Here is a 21,544-nt window from a genome sequence, read left to right as displayed (position 1 = left end):
CTTTTTTTTTTTCGCAATCATTTTCGCGAGGTGTGGCAAGCGGAAGTGAGACCTCCAAGCTAATTGATTATTTTCATTGGTTCATTTCGTTCACTTAGTATTTAATTTTCCCTCTTCGTGCGAAATACAAAAGAAATTATAAAATTATTATTCAGTTAAAAATTACTGAATGAAAGAGAAAGTTTGTATTTATTTGGAAAATATAATAGATATAGTATATGATTATATAGATACGAGTGTTTTATATATTTTTTTATTAAAATTTATTTTGTTGAATATTGCGCGTTTAAAAATCTCGCCGAATCGATATTATCGATTAGTCGAATCGAGCGCTTTCGTTCCTCGTATCGATTAATCGAACTGTCTATTTCTTCCGTGAGTCACTTCGCATCGAACTGTCCAAGTTAGGTGTTGATGTTGTGATATCTTTCGTGGGAATTAATTACGTGTGAATTGAATAGAAGACTTTAAATAATTGCGAATTTATTCACTTTGAAGGCGACGAGAAATCGAGCAATATTATGGTTTGACAGCCTCGATTTATTCGACGATTTATTTACGTAACAATGGATATATCAACTCCGACTAGTCTCAACCACAGTGGACTTGCACACAATGACGGATTTTTGGGTATTCCGATCGAATCAGCAGCTCTAGACGCTCTGGCGACCAAACGAAGAAGGTAGAAAATCATTATTTTACAGAAAAATTAGTCTTCTTTTAAAAAAAACACCTTAAACATGACATTACTAATGCTTTCTGTTTCTGTTTGAAGCTCGTCTCGCACGATAAAACGCAAAAAGTTTGACGACGAGGTGGTGGAAACGACGTTCAATCTGCAACCACCTGCTACGAGTGCTAAATCAACGTCGAAGTCGCGAACGATCTCTGTATCTGCTGGTCCTATAGATGTTCTACCAACGCAAACGCTACCTACCCCGATACCAATTCCAACCACCTTGGCACAGTCGGATAGATGTAATCGTAGACCCACTAGACCGAGCGGTTCGAATCCTGGACGAAAAAATAAGAAGAATAAAAATCACTCGCATTCTATCAATGCTACCAAAGACCTTGGTCGATGGAAACCTGCTGATGATTTGGCATTGATTACTGGTGTACAACAAACAAATGATCTGAGAATGGTGCTTATTTAATTAATTTTTACATTAATTCTCTTACTTTATCTTCTTTTTAATCATATTAATGAGAGAAGAAATATAATTGATGTATTTAGAATATTTCTAATATTATGTTGATTATTTAAGGTTCATCGAGGTACAAAGTTTTCCTGTCGCTTTACGTTGCAAGAGATACAACAAAGATGGTACGCGCTGTTGTATGACAGTGCAGTTTCACGTGTAGCTGTGCAAGCTATGCGTAATTTACATCCTGAATTGATAGCTAGTGTGCAAGCGAGAACTTTGTATAGTAAGGTTGAAGAAGATTTACTGGGTACCATTAAATCAGTGAGTTTTAAATAAAATATATTTTTTTATAATTAAACTATTAAATTAATCATTAATGTAATTTTCGACATATGTTACATAGTTGTATTGCAAAAATGTAACCTTTTATTTTGTCTCAGACTTCTCAACCAACGCCAGAAGTATTTCAAGAATTGCTTGAAGCAAATGCACATACATTTTATCCAGCTAGAACTGCGAAAGCGTTACATAGTCATTGGCAATTGATGAAACAGTATCATCTATTACCAGATCAAACAGTACAGAGTTTACCAAGAGGTGAACATGTGTTAAATTTTTCTGATGCAGAAGATATGATCAATGATACTGAATTGATGGAACCGAAAGATGAATTGATAGATGCTGAATTAGCAACAACAGATAGAAAGAGTAAAAGAGAAATTAAAGTATTGGAAAACGAGCTTGGGAGATGGCAGGTACTCGTCGATAGTGTAACAGGTATTAATCCTCCAGAATTTGACAATCAAACCTTGGCCATTCTAAGAGGAAGACTTGTCAGATATCTCATGAGATCTAGGGAGGTAAGAAATAAATAATTATTCTATTTACATTCTTATTTATAACGCCTTATTTTTGAAAGATTTATATTTTATTCTTGTATATCTTTGTTCAGATAAGTGTAGGACGTTCTACAAAGGATCAAACTGTTGATGTGGATCTTAGTTTAGAAGGTCCAGCTTGGAAAGTTTCACGTAGACAAGGCACCATTCGCCTGAGGAATAATGGAGACTTCTTTTTATCATCCGAAGGAAAACGACCGATCTTTGTGGATAGCAGACCAATTCTAGCTGGCAATAAAATGAAGCTGAATAACAATAGTGTAATTGAGGTAATTATTAAAATTTTTACAATATATTGAGTAACAATAGTGAGCTGAATAACAATAGTGTAATTGAGGTAATTATTAAAATTTTTACAATATATTGAGTTTATTTATAAATTATTTATAAATTAAAAAATTTCTTCTTACAAATTATTAATTAATTATTCTAAAAAATATATTTGTAATTTTGTAAATGTAATTCTTAATAACAATTTCTGTTAATGTCTGTGTTTTTTTTATAGATTGCAGGACTAAGGTTCACATTTTTAATAAATCAAGAACTTATTTCTGTGATACGACAAGAGGCTGTCAAATTAAATTTAAATCCTTGAGACGTTTTAAATAATACAAAGGACAATATCAAGTAATTGTAGTTTATATAATATAATTAGTATTAATTGCTTTTCTTAAATATCTACTTTTTGCATTTGACAATAGCAAATATATACTTTGCAGTACATTTTTACATACATCAGTACTTTCTATGTAATATATTTGTCTGGAACTAATTATAAAACAAGTATAATTTCTATAAAAAAAGTTATTTTTCTTTAAGCAAATCAAAAGATGTTGAATCAAATTCAATGTTTAATTATATTTATTTTATAATATAGTAACTTGGATTTGCATATATTTTGCGACTCTGGAGAAAAACAGTAGATCTGTTTCTTTATTCCATTCTTTATTCTTAATATTAATATTAGCATTTTTGTGTCCAAAGTTATAAAAGTAAGCAATAATGTATATTTATACACGAGATACATACTGTATAAATTTTTAATCTAATTGTACATTAATATATATTTCTCTGTGTATATCCCTACAATAAGTGAATTAAAAAACTTAGCATTGCATATAAAATTCAACATTTTCATATACTCTTATAGAACAGAATATTTTATGCATATTTAACAATCTTCAACAAGCAACAAATGTTTTCCCATCAATCTTTGATGAATGTGCAAATAATAAAAAACAAATATCAAAGCTTCGTCAAAAGCTAAATTTATTTCATTTATATTCATTTTATTTATTTCATATCATTTATATTATTTCATTTCATAAATATTTCATTGATTTCATTTCATTATATTTTATTGATTTTTTATTTCATTTACGTTATTAAGCCGCAATGACATTTTCTTTCGCAGTTGGTTTTATTGATGTACAGTAAGTATATATTATCATAACGGGTTTTTTTTTCACGCGTTCCTCCTCGTAACAAGGCAACGGCACTCGTGACTGTACTAAGCGAAGCGTAAGGCGATTAGTGTCGCATTTTTCCTGACGTATTCTACGCATGTGCGCCCAGGTGCAAACCAGGTGCGCGAATACACACGCAATAATAATAATACATACACACACACACACATAGGTCGCGCGCAAGCGACGAGGCACCTCTCGGTGCAGAGGGCGCGTGATGTTTTTTTTGCTCCTTCGCGAGCAGTCGTGTCCAATATGGCGTGCGTGTTGTGAGCGATGTTAATGTGCAGGTAAGTCCAGGAAGTGCCTCCCGCGTACTCCCGCACTTCCATCCTCGACGACGACGAGGTTTGGGGGACGCGCGAGCTGGACCTCGCGATATTCGCGTCACAGCGAATAAACCCGGTCGAGAAAAGGTCGGGACGCTCGCGAATCCGTTCCGTCTCGATCCGCATTCGACTTTCAAGGTCCGTCCGACCAAGGTGCGTGTGCCCACTCACGCCAGGTACGCGGCGTATAAATTAGCGCGTTATCACGCTCGCGGTGCCTCGCGCGGGAGATAAAGTAACAGCTGAACAGGCGAGCTGTCAAAGTGGAGAACGGCGACATCGGGAAGGGCAACTCGGGCGATCTAGGCTAAGTGGCTTAACAATGGCCACAGCACCTCGAGAGGGTAAATATGGTGTCACCTGCCCCGTCTCGGCTCGGACGAACGCCGAATTTCCAGGATGACAGATCCGCGACGACGTATATTGTTCCGTATCGCGTTTGACGCATGACTGGATAATTCGCGGATTATTTGCATTGTAACGAAAACACATTCGGCAGACGTGTAGCTGATAAGCGCTGCTTTCGAAGATGTCAAAGGAAATATCTAGGTCATACCTGCGTTACGTTATATCGCGTGTATAATTTCGAGCTTGACCGCGGAGCAAAGTGCGTCAAGATTTTTTAATCGTGCATCGCATTTGTAATACATGTAGGAATGATTGCGGAGCTGGATATTATCTCTCTTTGTGTTCTTGCGAAATATATTAAGTATCTAATGATGCATAATAAAATGTGTATACATGATAAATAGAATCTATGCATAAAAAATGTACTGGCTTTAGGAATACTTCTATTTGATTGTGCTATCAAGACACATGTGTACATACTCTTATATAATTTCCTAAAATAAATATGTATTTTATGTTAATATTATATGTAAATATAAAACATGCTTTGTCTTTTTTCTTTAGGTAGCCTCCTGCTCTTATTAGATGGACACACATTCCTGCAAATAAGGAGAGAACAATGTAATCACGCAACAACATAAGAAAAACAATGTACAATGAACTACAATGGAAATATGCCAGATTGGCATCAATATAATCCCTCGCAGTCAGGAATAAACGACGTAACATCCACTGCTCAAAATGTCAATTCGGGACACTTATCGTTTATCTCCAGTATCAGTCCAACCTGTCCGACACAGCTGAACAGTTTGAATCTCAGCAGCGAGGGATTTGAGAAGCCACACCAAAGTGATCCTAATTTCAATCCGAGGCATTTCCAGCCACATTTGCCCAGTAACATCTCCCATGGGCACAATGCAGCCGCTGACAATACCCCTCTGGCGTCCATGGTGCAAATGCAGAACTGCATTAATCACTACGGACCTTCGAATACAAGAAATCCCATGGTGGATAATCCTATGGATCCGAGAAACGCTCCGATGGGCGGTTTGAACGAAGAGCTGGGCTACAGGAATAATCAGGTGCCTTTGAACGGACCTATCTCCCATCTCAATGGACCGAACGTGATGAATATGAACCCGCCGCCCCACGGATCCATAGGACCACCACGAAACACCAACGTGAATTCTCACGCCGCTGGCAGAACAGCGGGTCCGCCGCCGTCCTTCGTTCCCTGCAAAGCATTGTGCTGCAATCCGGACCCTAACATGAGCTACCAGCAATGGGAGAAGTACTGCTCCTATCAGAACAACCCGACCTACAGGGACAACATGCGCCCGTCCGCCGGGTATCAACCGGACGCCCGAAGATTCAACAGCGACTACAACATCAGAAAGGACAATTTCGAGGGTAAGGAGACCCTATCTCCCGTCGTGCCTCCGCCTAACGGACCTAACGCGGATCACCGGAGGAATTTTCCCGACTTCAAGTATCGCAAGGATCGTATGCTCTCGCGAAACTATCCTCCGCCTTCCTCGGGAATGCTGCAGAACTATCCTATGCAGGGCTACAATTACACGGGGGAGTATCAGAAGTATCCCTACAACGTCAAGGAATATTCCAAGATGAGCGGGATGAGTGTACCGAGTCAGGGGATGGTGAAACATCAGGAGCAGGGCTTTGCGATGCCCCAGCAGAAGCAGTCCTACAGCAGCAAGCAGGTATCCTATCAAAGCAGCGGCGGTACCATGATGAGCGGGATGCCTTCTACCACGAGCGTGCAGAATCCGAGCATGATTCCACCCGCGCAGAATACCTACTTCAATTCGCAGTACCCAAGGAACCTGCCTACGGAGAGCACGACGCACGACTGTCAGGAGACCACCGCCGCCGACAACGTATCCATGGTGAACAGAATGCAGGCGTCGGCCATGCACGCTCCTCCGCCACCTCCTAACTCGCGATACCAGATATACCAGCAAAAGATCGCGATGCAGAGATTCTCGATGGAGAACAATCTCAGGGAGCTCTCCAGGATACCCGGATACCAGTCGCATCCCAAGTACAAGGAGTGCGTTCACAGGTACAGGGAAATAATGAAGCTGCAGCAGTCCATCACGTATCAGGGTCCGATCCAGCAGACTCCGCCTTGCGTCACCGCGTCCACCGTCAACGCTTCCGCAAATATTCCGCCTATAAACCTGCAGTTCGATCAGAACGGGGTTCTGATTAACTCCAACTACATGCCCGAGGCTTTCCCCAGGATACAACAGGCACCGCCGATGAATCCTCAGGCTCCGCAGTTGGACAACTCGCCGGATAAGCAAGCGAGCAAGCAGGACGGCAACGGGGTCCCCGAAATGGTGAACCACAACGTTCAGAAACCGGAACGACTGATCCCGCAGCAGCATAACAACGGTCTTGCAGCGCCTGCTGCTCTGTACACGGAGGCGAATGTACCGAAGCAGGACGGGTATCCTGCGCAGAAGAGCCAGTTCGAGGTGCAGAAGACTCCGGGCAGCGACGGCTTCAATAATACCCTGGATACAAACGCGGGCGATGGCACTGCTATGCGACAGAAAATGTCCAAGGAGCTCGCGGACAAGCCGGAGCTGGACGTGCGACAGTTCCTGGCTACCTGGGATGAGTCCGAGGACGAGGACGGCGCGAGCAACAACTTATCGAACGCCATCCTGAGCGACTCGACGTCGGTGGTGGTAGTGGGCTACGAGAACGTGAATCTCTCGGCGAAGACCCTGGAGGATCTAAGCGGCAGCAAGTCTGAAATCACCTCGAATGTGATAACGTTCGAGAATCGAGACAAGACCGGCAACATCGACGTGGTCCCCGCCCAGGACTGTCTGACGATATCCTACTCGTCCAAGGACTCGACCTGCAAGGAGATCATCTCGAAGGAGAACATCGTAGGACCCGGGAGCCACATCATACAGTGCATCAGCAACGGGCCCGACGAAGTCCCGACGATCCACATAGTCGATAATCTCGAGATAGGTAGTATTTTGCAGGTCGCGAACGGTCAGACGGTCGCCGGGACTCTGGAGGGCCAGGAAGCGGTGTCATTCTTCCGGGAGGGACCGGAAGTCGCGGCGAGCTCGATGCCGACTCTCGTCGAGGTCGTCAAGAAAACCGAGGTCGGCAAGTCCGACGTCGAGGCCGAGTACAACGCCGATCTTGGAGGTCTAACGAGCAAGGACATCGTCGAGAGTTCGTCTTCTCCGAAGACGGTGGAGGACACCTCGCGAACGTCGCGGATAAACGACTCGGAGATGGTCTCGGCCGCCCTACCTACGTCTCTGAAGGACAACAACGTCCTGGACGCCGCTCAGGACATGAATCTGAAGAAGCAGAGCAGTTTCGCGAGCGAGGAATCTCATAATCCGGACGACATAAGCCTGCCGGATCTACCCACGTCAGAGTGCACCCCGATCTCCACCACGTTGAACACTCCCATTCATTCGGACAACGAGGAATCGTCCGAGTCCCGTCGTGGCAGCGTCGACGATCATCTCACGATCCCGACGAACCCGATAGAAATCATACAAAACAGTCCCATGATCAGTTTCACGCAGTCGCCAACGAAGGGAGAGCCCTACGATCACTTAAGCGACGAGCAGAACAAGTCAATCGACTCGTCGGAAGGTGAATATCATCGCCTGGAGAATCATCATCATTTCAAGAACGACGGAGGTAACAACATACTCGATCACGAGGCCGTTCTGGGCACGTTTGAATTTTCCACGAACGAGTCTGCGAAAAACGGCAAGGAACGTCCGAGGACGAGTGAAAATAATTCGAAAAACGACAATAGCGAGAAAGTGTTCTCGCTGGACGATGAGGCGGAAAACGCGACCTCCGGAATACGAATGACTCTGACCTCTGCGGGCGAGTATGAATTAAAGATCGTGGGAGCGGCAGGGACGCAGCAGAACAAACCCGCGATACGAGATTATAAAAATTCAACGACCAACGAATCTCAGGCCGTCTCCTTGACCAGCCCGGATGCTCGTAAACAATTACAAGCACTTCCGGAAACGAGCGCGAAGGCCACGCTTCGATATGCCAACTCGATGGAGCTGAATAACATTGCATTGCAAAGTGTCACGAGCGAGCCGGACTCCGTTGACCTTGACCGGGACGTTAATTATTCCGAAAAAAGATCCACTTGTCAAAGAGATTTATTATCGACAAATGACGTCGCGTCGAGAAATTCCAGATCGACCGTAGAAGATGATTGCACGAAGATGACGAAAAGTACGAAACATTCGATCTTGAGCGGCGACAAGTTGAGACAGTTTGCGAAGGAGGGTTCCCCTTCGGAGAGAAAATCCAACAAGGCGGCGAAAGACTCGAAATCTTCTCGACGCGAGACGCAGGATCGGAAGAAGTCGATTTCGGATAAGTTATGCAGCGGAACAGTTGTACATCACAATAAACATACTCAAGGAAAATTATGCTCCGTCGATAATCTCCGAGAATCCAAGGTTTCGCGTAATAATAAACCAAGGGTGATCGAGAACGTCAGCCTCGACGACGGCGGAGAGAGACTGCGTCTTCTGAAGGAATACAGAAGAATGAAGTACAAATCGCCCGCTGAGCGGTTGCATAAGAATAAAGAAGACTTGGATTATGCAGCGAGGAAGAAGCTTCATTCTTCGAATCCTGATGAAGCATTGTTACAATCACCGAGCAATAAACAGGCGTATCAGAAGGATGTGGCGAGGCTGAAGTCGTCCGAGGAGCAAGAGAGGAAACGCGCTAGAGGAAGTATCCTGAAGAAGTTCGTGGCTAAGAATGTAAACCCCGACTTTGCCATTCAAGTTACGAACGTTAACTTGAAACTGAAAGATAATAACGATCATCAGAATGAATTGCAGGATGCGGAGGAGGAGGCGAAGACCAGCGGCTCTTTGGACGCGATCAAGATCGAGATAAACGTCTCGTGCACGGAACGGAACACCACGGAGAAGCTGCTGCATGAGAATATCAAGAATGCCGTGGCCGAAACGATCGGCCACCTGACTCATTCGATCTCGAACGGACCCAGATCGAATTCGACGAGTTCGATAACCGAGATTCAGTGCGAGAAGAAGTCTATTTGCGACAAGGACTACGAGAGACGCAATCGATCTTCAGCTGTCTCACCGGAAACCTCTATCGAGGATCCAACCAACGCGGAAGTGGTCAAACACAACGCGATTAGCACCAAGGAAGACTCGACCAACAATGACGACACATCCGGCTCGCTTAAGAAGAGACGAGGCTCGTTGTTGAAGGAAGGAGAATTAATCAATGATGTATACGAAGATAAAGGTACTTTACACTTTTAAGAATTCTAAAAAAAAAATCCTAGAGTTGTGTGATAAAATCTTACGTAATTTCTTTTTCAGGTAACGTCGATCCCGAAGTTGAGTCGGAGATCTTGGAAACTTCGAAAGCAGAGCAGACAACAATCAGAAAAAGAAGCCTGCATGAAGAGTCGGACAGGAAGGTCGCTGCTATCAATTTCTGCAGCGAGGAATTGAAGACCTCGTCGGACAATAATGCTCCATGCGTGGAGTCGAGGAATGTAAGCATTCAGAAGAAGGAGCATCAGGAGATGACTTCTTCATGCAGGAGTGCGAGAAGCTTCCAGGAGGATGTAACGTCTAGATTAAACGCGATCCCGTCGACTTCTTCGAGCACGGTGGATCCCAGCTTGGAGAACGCCAGTTACGATAATTCCGCGCATTTCGATTACAATCACATTGACGTTGCTGCGAACGAGAACGCGGACGCCAGAGATGCGAAGCGTCCGGACAGGTGGAAGAGGTCGAAGAGGGACGACGGTAGATATGGGGACAACTTTGACTTGTACGAGACCGCGAGCGGGTATGTAAATCCGAGCTTCTTCAGCGCGGACGAAGTGGAGAACTTGAATACGGTTCCTGTGTACACCACCAAGGACGGCAAGATCACTTACAGTCCCAATCCCCGATTCACGTATCGCGAATTAATCATGGAGGCTCGCGGGAACGAGAATTACGACAATGGACGCGAATCCTACTTCGCGAGATCTCCGTCCTACGATTATTACAACTGTTCCAAGCTACGGAAGGTATTCAAGAGGAACCGCGACGTCGCTTCCGGGAGAAAGAGAGAGATCTCACCTGTCGATCAAACCAAATCTGCGGCAAGACACGTCGATCATCCGCCGAATAAGAACGCCAAAAGTGCTCCTTGCGCTTCTTCGAAAACACCCCGAAGTACGTCGCATCTAGAGTTCTTCAACGACGACGCGGACAAGTTGTACACGAACAGGAGCAACCAACCAGACAGCAAGGAAGGTAACCGGAAGAATATCGTGGATCTGAGCTTTCTCGAGAAACAATACAACCTGGACAACGAAAATTCTAGCGTGAAACCTTGCAAGTCGAAAGCGTTGACGGATAATCTCGAAAAGGGTCACAGCGAGAGCTCCGCGTTCGAGTCGAATTTATTCCTGGCACCGAGACCACCCATCTGGGACGAGACTATGGAGTCGATCAAGTCGTACTCGTCCCACGTCGACAGGAGGAACAGCGACAATCTCAAGGAATTGAACTTCAGCGAGATCTTCGCCACGCAGAAGCTGGATTCTCTCTCGTTCCTGTCCGCCGAGCAAAACTACTCTTCCAACATCAGCAGGGCACTTTGTCCCACGTCGAACGAGCCGACAATGCACGATCGTCCTACATCCGACTATGTCGATGAGCTAGATTCGATCCGAGACGACGTTTCGCAGGGCGAAGTACACTTGGATATTGACTCGCGCAATAATAAAGAAGGAAATGAATATAATAATCGAGACGATGCGTTAGCAAGAGACGTTTTTAATAAATCGCCAGACACGTCGTTGATAATGCAACGAAACGATGAATACACAACGAAGCAGAAAACTCGATCCGATGAAGTTAAGTCCAACGATTTGTTCATCGAAAAGGAAGAATCTTCTTCTAAAGTCGCGGATGAGAAAGCCTGCGATTTGGAAAAAGATCAAGATTCTAGGAATAACGTTGAAGACGAGGAAGCATCGGTAAGATCTCGCGTGGTTGAAGACGAAACTCGCGTTTGTTGTACACCTGCTTCTCCAAAGGAAGATAAATCCGACGCAGTCGAGGATGCAAATGCGAAACAAGGCTCGGATGAAAGTCGCGTCGAAGTCGCAAACACATCCGAATTGAGCGCAGAGTCAAAAAATATGCTCGACGAATCAAAATGTGCAGAAGTGGTGAAAGATTCTACGCTTACTTTAGATAAACAGGAAGACAAAGTCAACGATTCGGCGAAGGATAGTTCGGACTCACCTGCAGATGAAGAAATTGTACCTCAACACGATCCGTCGACCCCGATTGATCGCGAAGACAGCGAGAAGATTGCAGTAGAATCCAATATTTCGACGGAAATCGATCAAACGAATAATCAACAAGATGAACAAAATTTTACAGTATGTAAATTAAACGAATCAATTACCCCGCAAAAGAATCCATCCGACGTTGCATCCGTAGAGCAACCGCTCGACGAAGAAGAAAGTGACGAGCAGCAAAAGCCGAAAAATGATGGAGCACAAGAAACTGAAGATTATGAAGAACCTTCGAAGGATGAAGGAATCGACGAAGTGGATCACTGCAGCAACACAATAATAACATCTACATCTACTGTTCCTTTGGATCTTCCTGCGGATGAAGGCAATATTTGCGATTTATTCGCGAATGAGAAGCGCGAACAAAATATATCCGAGTTTACCGTCATCAAGAGCATAATTAACGGCGAGAAGAAACGGCCTCGAGAACCCGAAGAGACGAAGGAGAAGAATCCCGGGGATTGCGACATCAGCATCGACTCCAAGTTACTCTGCATCGACTCTTCCGACTGCGGGATTTACTCGGAGGACAGGTGTCCCCTGGTGCAGATGTCTGAGCACGCCTTCCCCGAGGAAGACAGCATGGTGCCGATGGAATGGGAGACCAGCCAGATTCAGGAGGATGCCGTCAACCGTCTCTGCAGCATCGACGAGTCGTCGATCGACTTTACAGGTACAACCAGTCCGCTGCATGGAGCCAGCAACTCGTTGCTGGACAATCTGTCCCTCTCAAGGACATCGATCGTCAAGGAGTCTCGAGTCTTCGAGGAAGGGATCGCCGAGATTGCGAGCAAACCGAACGACGAGTCCAACGTATCAGTTATCGAACCGACGACCCAGGAGGTGGCCAGAGCGAGCCCGACTAGCAACGACGTGGACAAGGAGCAGGATCAAGTTTCTTCCAGTAGTTACGAGAAGGTGGCGTACCTGCGAGCGACAGACTGCAACGCCAACACGAAGATAGTCCCCAAACTCGTGATCAAGAAGAGCGAGGTTCAGAGTTCGAAGTTCATCTCGAAGGTGGGTACCTCTTCTCTTCCACAGCTGGACAGTGTAATTAATAAATCGCCCTTTAAACCGGGCTGTCAACCGAAGATACCGAAGACGATCATCAGAAATGCGAGGTCTCGCCCGGGTACGCCGTCCATCGAGGCCGTTCACGAGGAAGCACCTGCTCAAGCGAATATCTCGGATCGGATCCTGCTTGCGAACGAAGAACCAACATACGAGAACGATTCCGAGAACTCTCTGCAAGATTCAAGTAGCTACAGAAACAAGATTCCCAAGATGAAGATCAAACTGGACGAGAAGCATTCGAATAAGATCGTGAGAGCCGAGGACACTACAGAGATGAAACGTAAAAGCCTGAAGAAAACCGTACCCAAGGTCAAGAATTCCTCGAGAAACGATCTGTCGGAGAACTCGGTTTGCAGCTCAGTCTCTCAAGAATCCAAAGACCCAGGAAGATACGAGGAGAAGATACCCGTGTTGAAACTGAAGAAGCAGGAGAGAAACAGATCGTCGTCCCCGGAGGTGACGGGACGGAAGAGGCAGAGCTCGTGCCACCCGGAAGTACCATTCAAGAGGAAGAAATCGGGACGCGACGAGGCTGGATACTCGACGAGACGCAGCAGCTCCTCTGATTCCATGCGAGCCACCTCTTCGGAATGCGAAACGAGAAAGAATCCCTTGGTCTGCATCTCCGAGAAGATTCCCAAGGTCATCATCAAGAGAGCGTCCGCCAGTGCGGAGTTCAAATGCGAACTGAGCAAGGGCTGCAAGAACGTCATCGCCAAGAGCGCTAAGTGGCAACCTGAGGTCAAGCTGGAGAGATATCGGATTCTGGACAGCATGGTAAAGGAATTGAAGTTAACTCTGTCTCCCCATTTCGCTGCAAACTATAGACCAGATCTTCTCGACTCCCAAGGAGGTCGGCCATCGTCGGGAGCAGAACGGCGACCACAAGTTGTCTAGGTCGAACTCGACGTCCAACCTGCTTCCGGCCAAGTGTAAGCAGAGGAGAATGTCGGATTACGATTACAGGAAGAGCAACGACACGTTGAGTTTCGCCTCACCGTCGCGAGATACCGGGGATGTTAAGTTATGCACGACGCCGAAGAAGAATCGAGGTCACGGAAAGTCGATCGTCGACGAGTGTCATGGAAAGGACAGGAGCAAACGTAGATCGAGGTCTCGCGATAACCATCCACGGCCGGAGGCGGACATTCCTTTGTCTGATAAAGAGATAAGTCGATCGTTCGAGAGATCCAGCTCGGAGAAGAAGATCACTTTGCAATGCGAGGAACCCAAGTCTGGTAGTTTCGTCACAAAGGCGGACGAGGACACAATATTCTCGACGAGCGAACTCGACGAGAAGAATCTTTCCAAGCATAATCACTCCATGGACTTTAAACTCGCGTTGAAGGAACTGAAGACGACCTCTTCTCTCGTAAAATTGTCCGATCTGAAGGAGTCATCTGATAAAGAACCAAACGATGCTGATGACGAAGATGAGGATGATGATAATGATGATGTTTTCTTGGATAAGGATGCTAACGATAAAATCGTGATAAAGAAGGAACGACTGAATAATTCCGACGAATGCACCTTGCAAGACGATCCTGCGAGTGTGTCGGGCAATTTTGAGGTGGACAACAACTCGGTGATTAAAATCGAGTCCTCGGACGAGAGTCAATCTACGATAGAGATCCTGCCGGCTTCGCCGGACGCTTCTGGCGAGCTGGAGAACCACATGATCGACGACGGTGACAGCGAGCAGTTGTATTCGGCCGATGCGATCCCAACCCAGTTTGAGTTGGAGCTGGAGATTGCGGACACGGATCTGCTGGATGTTCCTATGCCGAAGCTGGACCCCATCACCGATTACAGTTTGCGTCGCGCGTCCACGGAAGAGTCTCGCGACGATCAGAAGACGATCAGAAGTTGCAATATATTTGAGACCTCGTCTCGAAGCAGCAAGGGCTCGCCTGAGAAGGATAAACCCCTCGTGGAAGTTGACATCAATACTAGACCGATGTCGGAGAACGCAAACTCGGTGGACTCCATCAGGGAGATTTCTTCGAGATCCTCGTGCGACAAGGCGGTAGCTTCTACCGCCGTGACGAGGGAAAATTTCTGCTGCAACGATTCTTTGATCAAAGAAGTCCTGGCGGCTAAGGAGACCTTGAAGAAGTGCCTTTCGAAATCCCGATGCGAGAGCCAGAACGGCAACGCGAGGCCGAAGACAGCCGCGGAGAAAAAACAAGGCTCGAGCTTTGATCTCAACAGTCTCTCGGAGACGACGTGCTCGAACGACGCTTCTTTCCAGGGCTGTCCAAAGGATGTTACGTCGCAGAAGGGCTCTACACCTGCGGCCAGTAGATCCGACAAGACTGAGAATATATCTAGTACCGAGAAGTCTGACAAGAAACATTCCAAACAAAGTAAGAATTCCTTCGTGAAGAGGAAGACCAAGTCGCCCGAGAAGAACGACAAGGCGGATACCAAAGAGAAGACGACGGAGGACACGCGTGAATGCACTACGATATCCTTAAAGGCTCTCAAACAATTCGGCAAAGCTTTGTCGAACGAGAGCTTAATTCGCAAAACGATATACTTGAGCGAGAAGAGGAAGAAGGATCCAACAAAGGAGCCAAGTGACGATGTTCAATCGCAGGAGCCACCACAAAGGAAGGAGAATAAGCTTGCGTTTTACAAGATTCCCAAAATTTCCAAGTCCACGGATCAGAAGAGCGATAACACGAAGGAGATTAAGATCAAGGAGGACAACATGCCGATATTGGAACCTGAAATCACCGTGAATTTCGACACCAGTTGCGACAGAGATAATTCCCGATCGCCTCCGGTCATCACCATCCAAGATAACGAAGATCTCGACGTAGCAGAATCCAAATTGATGGACGACAAAGTCATAAGCGATAAGATCGAGGACGTCGCGAAGGACGTTAACGAAAAGAGCGAGATGTCTGTCGCCAGTTTCATAACTCAATTAGCTTATCACGAGAAGGTAAGGAAAGAAACAAACAAACAAACTTGTCCCTTTGATATATATCTGCTGCTTTCCCTTTTTCCACTATATTTAACTTGAATCTTTCTTATCTCGTTTTTCTTTCACAGGCAACGATAAAGCACAGACGGTATTGTAATCTGTGCGAGAGGTGGTTCCCGACAACGTCGCGGCATCGTCGGCACCTGGCTGGATACCAACATCGTCACATAGAATTGACCCAACGTAGAAGCATTCACGCACTATTCATGCTCTTCACGGGCAAACCCTGTCCTAGGCTACTGCCGGCGAATGTCGCGAGAAACGACTGCTCCGTAGGTGAATTGACACCGTTACAAATTGCGGTACAGGTTTGTATCTTCATGTATCTGTATTACGTTACATATCACTATAATATTACATATAACAATTTACATGCATAGAGGTGAGATACTTAGCGTATTTAAACTTTTACATGCCTTATACGTATATTTGTTTGATTTATATTTTATATATATTATATTTTATATTATTTATATATTATATTATATATTATTATATCTTAGGTAGCAATGTCAATTTGTTACTTGGGATTATTATATAACATAATATAATATATACATTATATTAATATCATTATTATATAAATGATTTTTTTCAGGATGTTATAAATAGTTTCGACTGTACGCAACAAAGTCCTAAAAAGCAGAATGACGTTGACAAAAAATAATGAAGTTATTTGAGGTACGAATACATATACATATATACATATTCGAATTAAGCATACATATACATATATACATATACAATTACTGTGATCGTAATGACATGGCTTGCAGTGCAATCTTCTATAAACGTTATTCGCGACGAAAAACGATACGAAATATTTTCTATCGCAGCTAGAGATTGGTGTAACGCAATTAATAGCTGCTACTGTTAACTGACCGGCGTCAGCATCGAAATTTTACCTGCTAGATAAATGGAGCGCTTTAAAATGTTTAAAACGTTTGCTGATTTTTTTAGCTAAGTCAAGTCAAGATGAATAAGATTATCAGTAAAACGAAAAAGTTACCCAAGAGTTACAATTCTAGCTCGCAATTCTAGATGTTTAGCCAAAGACTTTAGCAAAGCTAAAAGTAATACACGTTCGATTATTTACACTTTTCAGAAGACTCCGGTCTTTTATTTGTACAAAGTTTTACGAGTGATTCAAACGCGCTGAATGTGCTCACTGCGAATTTTTATTTATATTATGAAGAGACTTATATAATAATATATATACATATAAAACGTATATACATACACACATGGATATAAATCTATAATTATATTTATCATTCCAGTTTGCAAAAGATATGTACACTGGCAACATTATGTTACTGAGAAACGTATACGGTTAAAATTATGTAAAAAAATCTGCGTTTTATGGTATAATCATATCTCTAGATATGATTAAATATCTCTAGAATAATAGAGATGTCGTACAAGAAAAAATGAAACATTCCTATATTATAAATATAGAGATATTATATGGACGAATTTGTGAGCTATGGAACATAAAAGTGATTTATCTTGCATAATAGAAAGTTTATATATAACTGTTTGCGCGATTTTTAAATGTATAAAACTGTCGATATATTATTATCATTGTGCGTGTGTGTGCGTGCGTGTGTGTTTTGCTGTTAAATGCACTTGAAATAATCAAATCATTGTTTACACACACATTTTTTATTAGTTTTTTAAAAATTATAATTATTTATAAAGTTTTATTTGTGCAATATTTTATCTTGCTGTTATTTTATTTGTAACATATTATTCATGTTATTTTAAATGTAATAATGTTACATATCACACATAGAAAACAGGAAGGATATATGTGTATACATATATTTTATATATATATATATATATATATATATATATATATTCTTTATTGAAATGTCTATTATGGCATTGCTAAATATTTATTAAAACCATATCATGGGTTATGCAAAATGAATAATGTCCCATAGCTCTCATATTATATATAGTTGATGCAAAAACCGTGGTAAAGTGTTAGAGAGGATTGTAAAGAAAATCTGCATCTAACGTTACACTAGGCATTGACGAATGTATATATTGCCATAACACAGAGGATCTATTAAAGCAAAATCCGTGATATTAATATTAGAAGAATTTAAAGTGAGCAAGTTGAGGCCAATCTCACACAGTTTACAATATAATTTCTTTCTTTTTTTTCCATAAATGGTCTAAATATGCGTATTACACGTGCACAGTCTTCAAGCACTGGATAGGGATGCTACGCATATTGTATATTTACCCCAAAATTTCTGTTAATACAGGTTTTAGTCATAGTTTCATGCTCCCTTTTACACGTGTTTTGCACTTGATTTGAACTATTCAAAGTATATCTAGTTATTGAGGATGCTGATTGTAGTAAAAAAAAAGAACATGCAGTTGAGAAACTTTACACTATAGATTTTTATTAAAGTGTGAAGACGTGTGTCGGGAGTGAAATAATTCCTTAAAGCACTAGTTCCTGGCTTTATAGACGGGGTTATATATAAAAATACATAATATTATTTGTTAAGAGAGAGGCTATAATGAAATGTTATATTAATACAGGGTTGATCGATTGTGTTCTCGACAATCGTTTCACACTATTTCCTAATTTATCTTATGACGAGTTTAATGCAAAGTGAAAGTTTTATTTAATATATTCTAGTTCTGGACCAATTTAACCAAATGTAATAGTTAGATATGTACGTTTATGGATTGTTATAGTTAAAAAATCTTTGTTTTTCATTATTTGTTTCAAATGTTTTAGATTTTATTCGCACGAGTGCCTTAAGATACACTTAACAGTATTTGTTGTATCGTGTTACAGATAAATTATAACAAAAATATAAAAGATCTATATATTATATCTATACATATATAAATGAATCTATATATATTTATACACTTGAGCATGTTTATACACATGTACATAATTATGCCTTAGTTATCGGAGCATACATCATAAATTATATAATTATTTTTAAAGATATTTTAATATATATAAAATGTATTTTACACATATATAAATGTATCTTATACATGTATAAGAAAGATATATTTTACGAGTCACCAATCTGACTTAGGAAATCGGAAATTTTTACAGAGAACAAAATGTGCTAAAGTATACGGTTGCCATTGAAACAAAATAAATATTACCGTCACATAAACAAAGTCTGTAGAGTAATCACGTTGCCTCGCGATGTAAAAAAATTAATATTTTGCATACAATAATTTGCCACATCGTTTATTTTACATCACATTAAATGTAGAATGACTACATAGTAATATAACGAAATTATACAAAGAATAATAGAAAATTATATAATATAAATTATTTATAGCAAATTGTTGATTTTTCGTTGAATTGGTGAAATTAATTAATTAAGTGTGAATAGAGAATGATTGCAAAGACAATATATCTGAAAGCATTTGTTAATATGATGTTTAAAATATATCCACATGTGCATTTCGAATAATATCCAATATATTGAAAAATGCTGACAGATTTGAATACATAATGAAAGTATATAAAAGTGCCCTCATGAAATACAATAATTATTGGAATATAAGATTATAACAAAAAATAAACTGTTGCAGAATAATTTTATATATATATGAAACAGTTACATGAATATTTTTAATAATTTCAAAATATATATAATTTTAATAATTTCAATATTGTTATCATTTGTTACTTATATGTGTATATTTCATTGTCAGTTTTAAAGATTATTAATTTGTGAAAAATCTCTGTGGTACAAAAAAATCAAATATAATAAAATGTATGTTAATGTTATGGTAATCAAATTTATAAATATTCTTAATGAAATAGTATATATATAATTATTTTATAAAATGTTAATTAACACTCTCTCAAATATATGATATATGTATATTTAGATATTTATATTGTATACATATATATGCTCATACAAATGCTGTTATGATTTCAATCATAAACTTTGCTGCCGTGTTTAGTTTGTACTATTAATTATATCTGAAAAATTATATATGTACAAAAGTTATCGTGCTCTTATAACTAGGGCTTGTTGTGTATGTACATCATTGTTGTGTGCTCGATGTGCCTAAAATTTTTAAAAAATGTTACATGCATCACATACACATGTTCACATATATAGTATATATTAGAATTTATGTACATGGAATATTTTATGAATTTATACATCACGTGTACATTGTACGTGTAAGAAAAGTTCCTTGAACTATGTACAGATATATTGTACATTGAAAATCTGTACATTGAAGCGTGTATTTTGCTGTAAGGAAAATTGACAAATTGAAGAATTTTTAAAAATGCCTCATATATATATATATATATATATATATATATATATATATATATATATATATATATATACACCAAGTTACTCGTAATGTTTTATGCCAGCGTTTACAGAAAAAAAACATAACAATTACGACAGTTTTATTGAAAATATTCGATTTGTGTATAATTAACAAATAGAGTGCGTTTTCTGAAAGAAAATTAATTCCTGTATGAACTTAACAAATGAGAAATGTTAATTGTCCATCCGAATATATATGAACAAAAATTGCTGCACTTTGTAAGAAATACTTAATTCTTAAACAATTAAGTAAGATATGACCAGTAGATCGGACTTCTGACTTCCACTAAATATAAAATCTGTATAAGCTCATGCAGGACTGTGTTTTTTTGAAATCCTTGTTGGATGATTCGTACAATATAACTTAATATATATTGTACAATTCGCGTGAGTTATTTGTAGTCAATATTTACCGAAATGTACATGTAACTGTTTATTACATATTTATTGCGCTGCGTTATTTATAAATGTGTGCATAGTGCTCGAACGAATTTCCTCTTTGTGAAATACATATTGTATTTGTTTTTATCAAAGTGAATTTTGAAATTTATATATATATATATATATGAATTATTAAACAATTATATATATATATATATATATATATATATACACACACACATACATACATACATACATAAAACGTTATGTTCGCAAACTGTATATATTAAATCATTTCTATTATCGGATATTAAATGTAATTTTATGTGCGTTATAGTTTTTTCGAGTCTATTGTGGTGATTCTTTTAAAAATAATATATATTATACTTGTTTTTAATAATAAAAATTGACCAATGTGTGAATTAAATACCAATTCGTGAATTTATATTATACAAAATAAAGCCTTACATGTTTAAAATAAAGGTTTATCTTATTAGATAATATATCGAGTAATGTATTACATTTCTCATTTATATATTATATATGAATTTTAATATTTCATTATATCAAATGCATTAATCTACATTTTGGTAAAAAATAATTTATCACACGACAAAGCAGCATATCTCATTGTAATTCGAGTGCTAAGTATAAAATATAATACCACCCGTTGTGAGGAAGACTATACACTCTTGATCGATTAATTTTCAACAAAAACTTACAACTAATTTATAAATTTATGTGTGCGTGCAAGACGTCGTTTTATTGCGCATTGTGTGAAAAAAAAACTTGCACTCTTCATAATTTACTTCAAAGATATACGTGATAAGACTTATCAAAATCATCATTATTGTTCTCGAATAAGTTCTCAGAATGTTGAGACAAATATCTGTAATCATTCCACTGAATTTGATTAGGAAGAAAGAGAGAAAGAACGAGGGAGGTTTATAAACATAGAATTTTTAAACAATAAGTTTCACACGATAAGTTACATATAATTTCTGTTATTATTATATTTACACGTACTTAGGCTATGAGAGTGTATAAAGAGTTCAAGTTACTATAGTCAAAAAGAAAATAAAGAGTGAAATGTCTGAAATGCAATCGATCGTGTTCAATTTTTATCCTTCAATTTTTTTCAAAA

At 40.5% G+C, this 21,544-nt stretch overlaps 2 protein-coding genes across 2 annotated transcripts; both read left to right on the top strand.

Annotated features, from left to right (window-relative positions):
- The first annotated feature begins 344 nt into the window (after positions 1–344).
- Positions 345–2,770, top strand: Rcd5 (microspherule protein Rcd5). The gene is made up of 6 exons (XM_029301599.2): positions 345–682; positions 776–1,145; positions 1,269–1,469; positions 1,589–2,008; positions 2,101–2,316; positions 2,553–2,770. The coding sequence occupies exons 1-6, from the start codon at positions 567–569 to the stop codon at positions 2,640–2,642; spliced, it is 1,413 nt and encodes a 470-aa protein (XP_029157432.2). The 5' UTR covers positions 345–566; the 3' UTR covers positions 2,643–2,770.
- A 962-nt stretch (positions 2,771–3,732) lies between these two features.
- Positions 3,733–21,504, top strand: LOC114929849 (uncharacterized). The gene is given in 6 exon segments (XM_029301526.2): positions 3,733–3,803; positions 4,755–9,521; positions 9,599–13,470; positions 13,472–15,616; positions 15,727–15,966; positions 16,257–21,504. Coding segments are annotated over 5 exon segments (11,001 nt in total). The 5' UTR covers positions 3,733–3,803; positions 4,755–4,846; the 3' UTR covers positions 16,326–21,504.
- Positions 21,505–21,544: the final 40 nt, after the last annotated feature.

The sequence above is a fragment of the Nylanderia fulva genome, unplaced genomic scaffold (genome assembly GCF_048542155.1).
Source record: "Nylanderia fulva isolate GAGA-0341 unplaced genomic scaffold, ASM4854215v1 Scaffold9, whole genome shotgun sequence".
Classification (NCBI taxonomy): Eukaryota; Metazoa; Arthropoda; class Insecta; order Hymenoptera; family Formicidae; genus Nylanderia; species Nylanderia fulva.
Note: the sequence above shows the minus strand (reverse complement) of the source record. Positions and strands in the feature narration are given on the sequence as shown.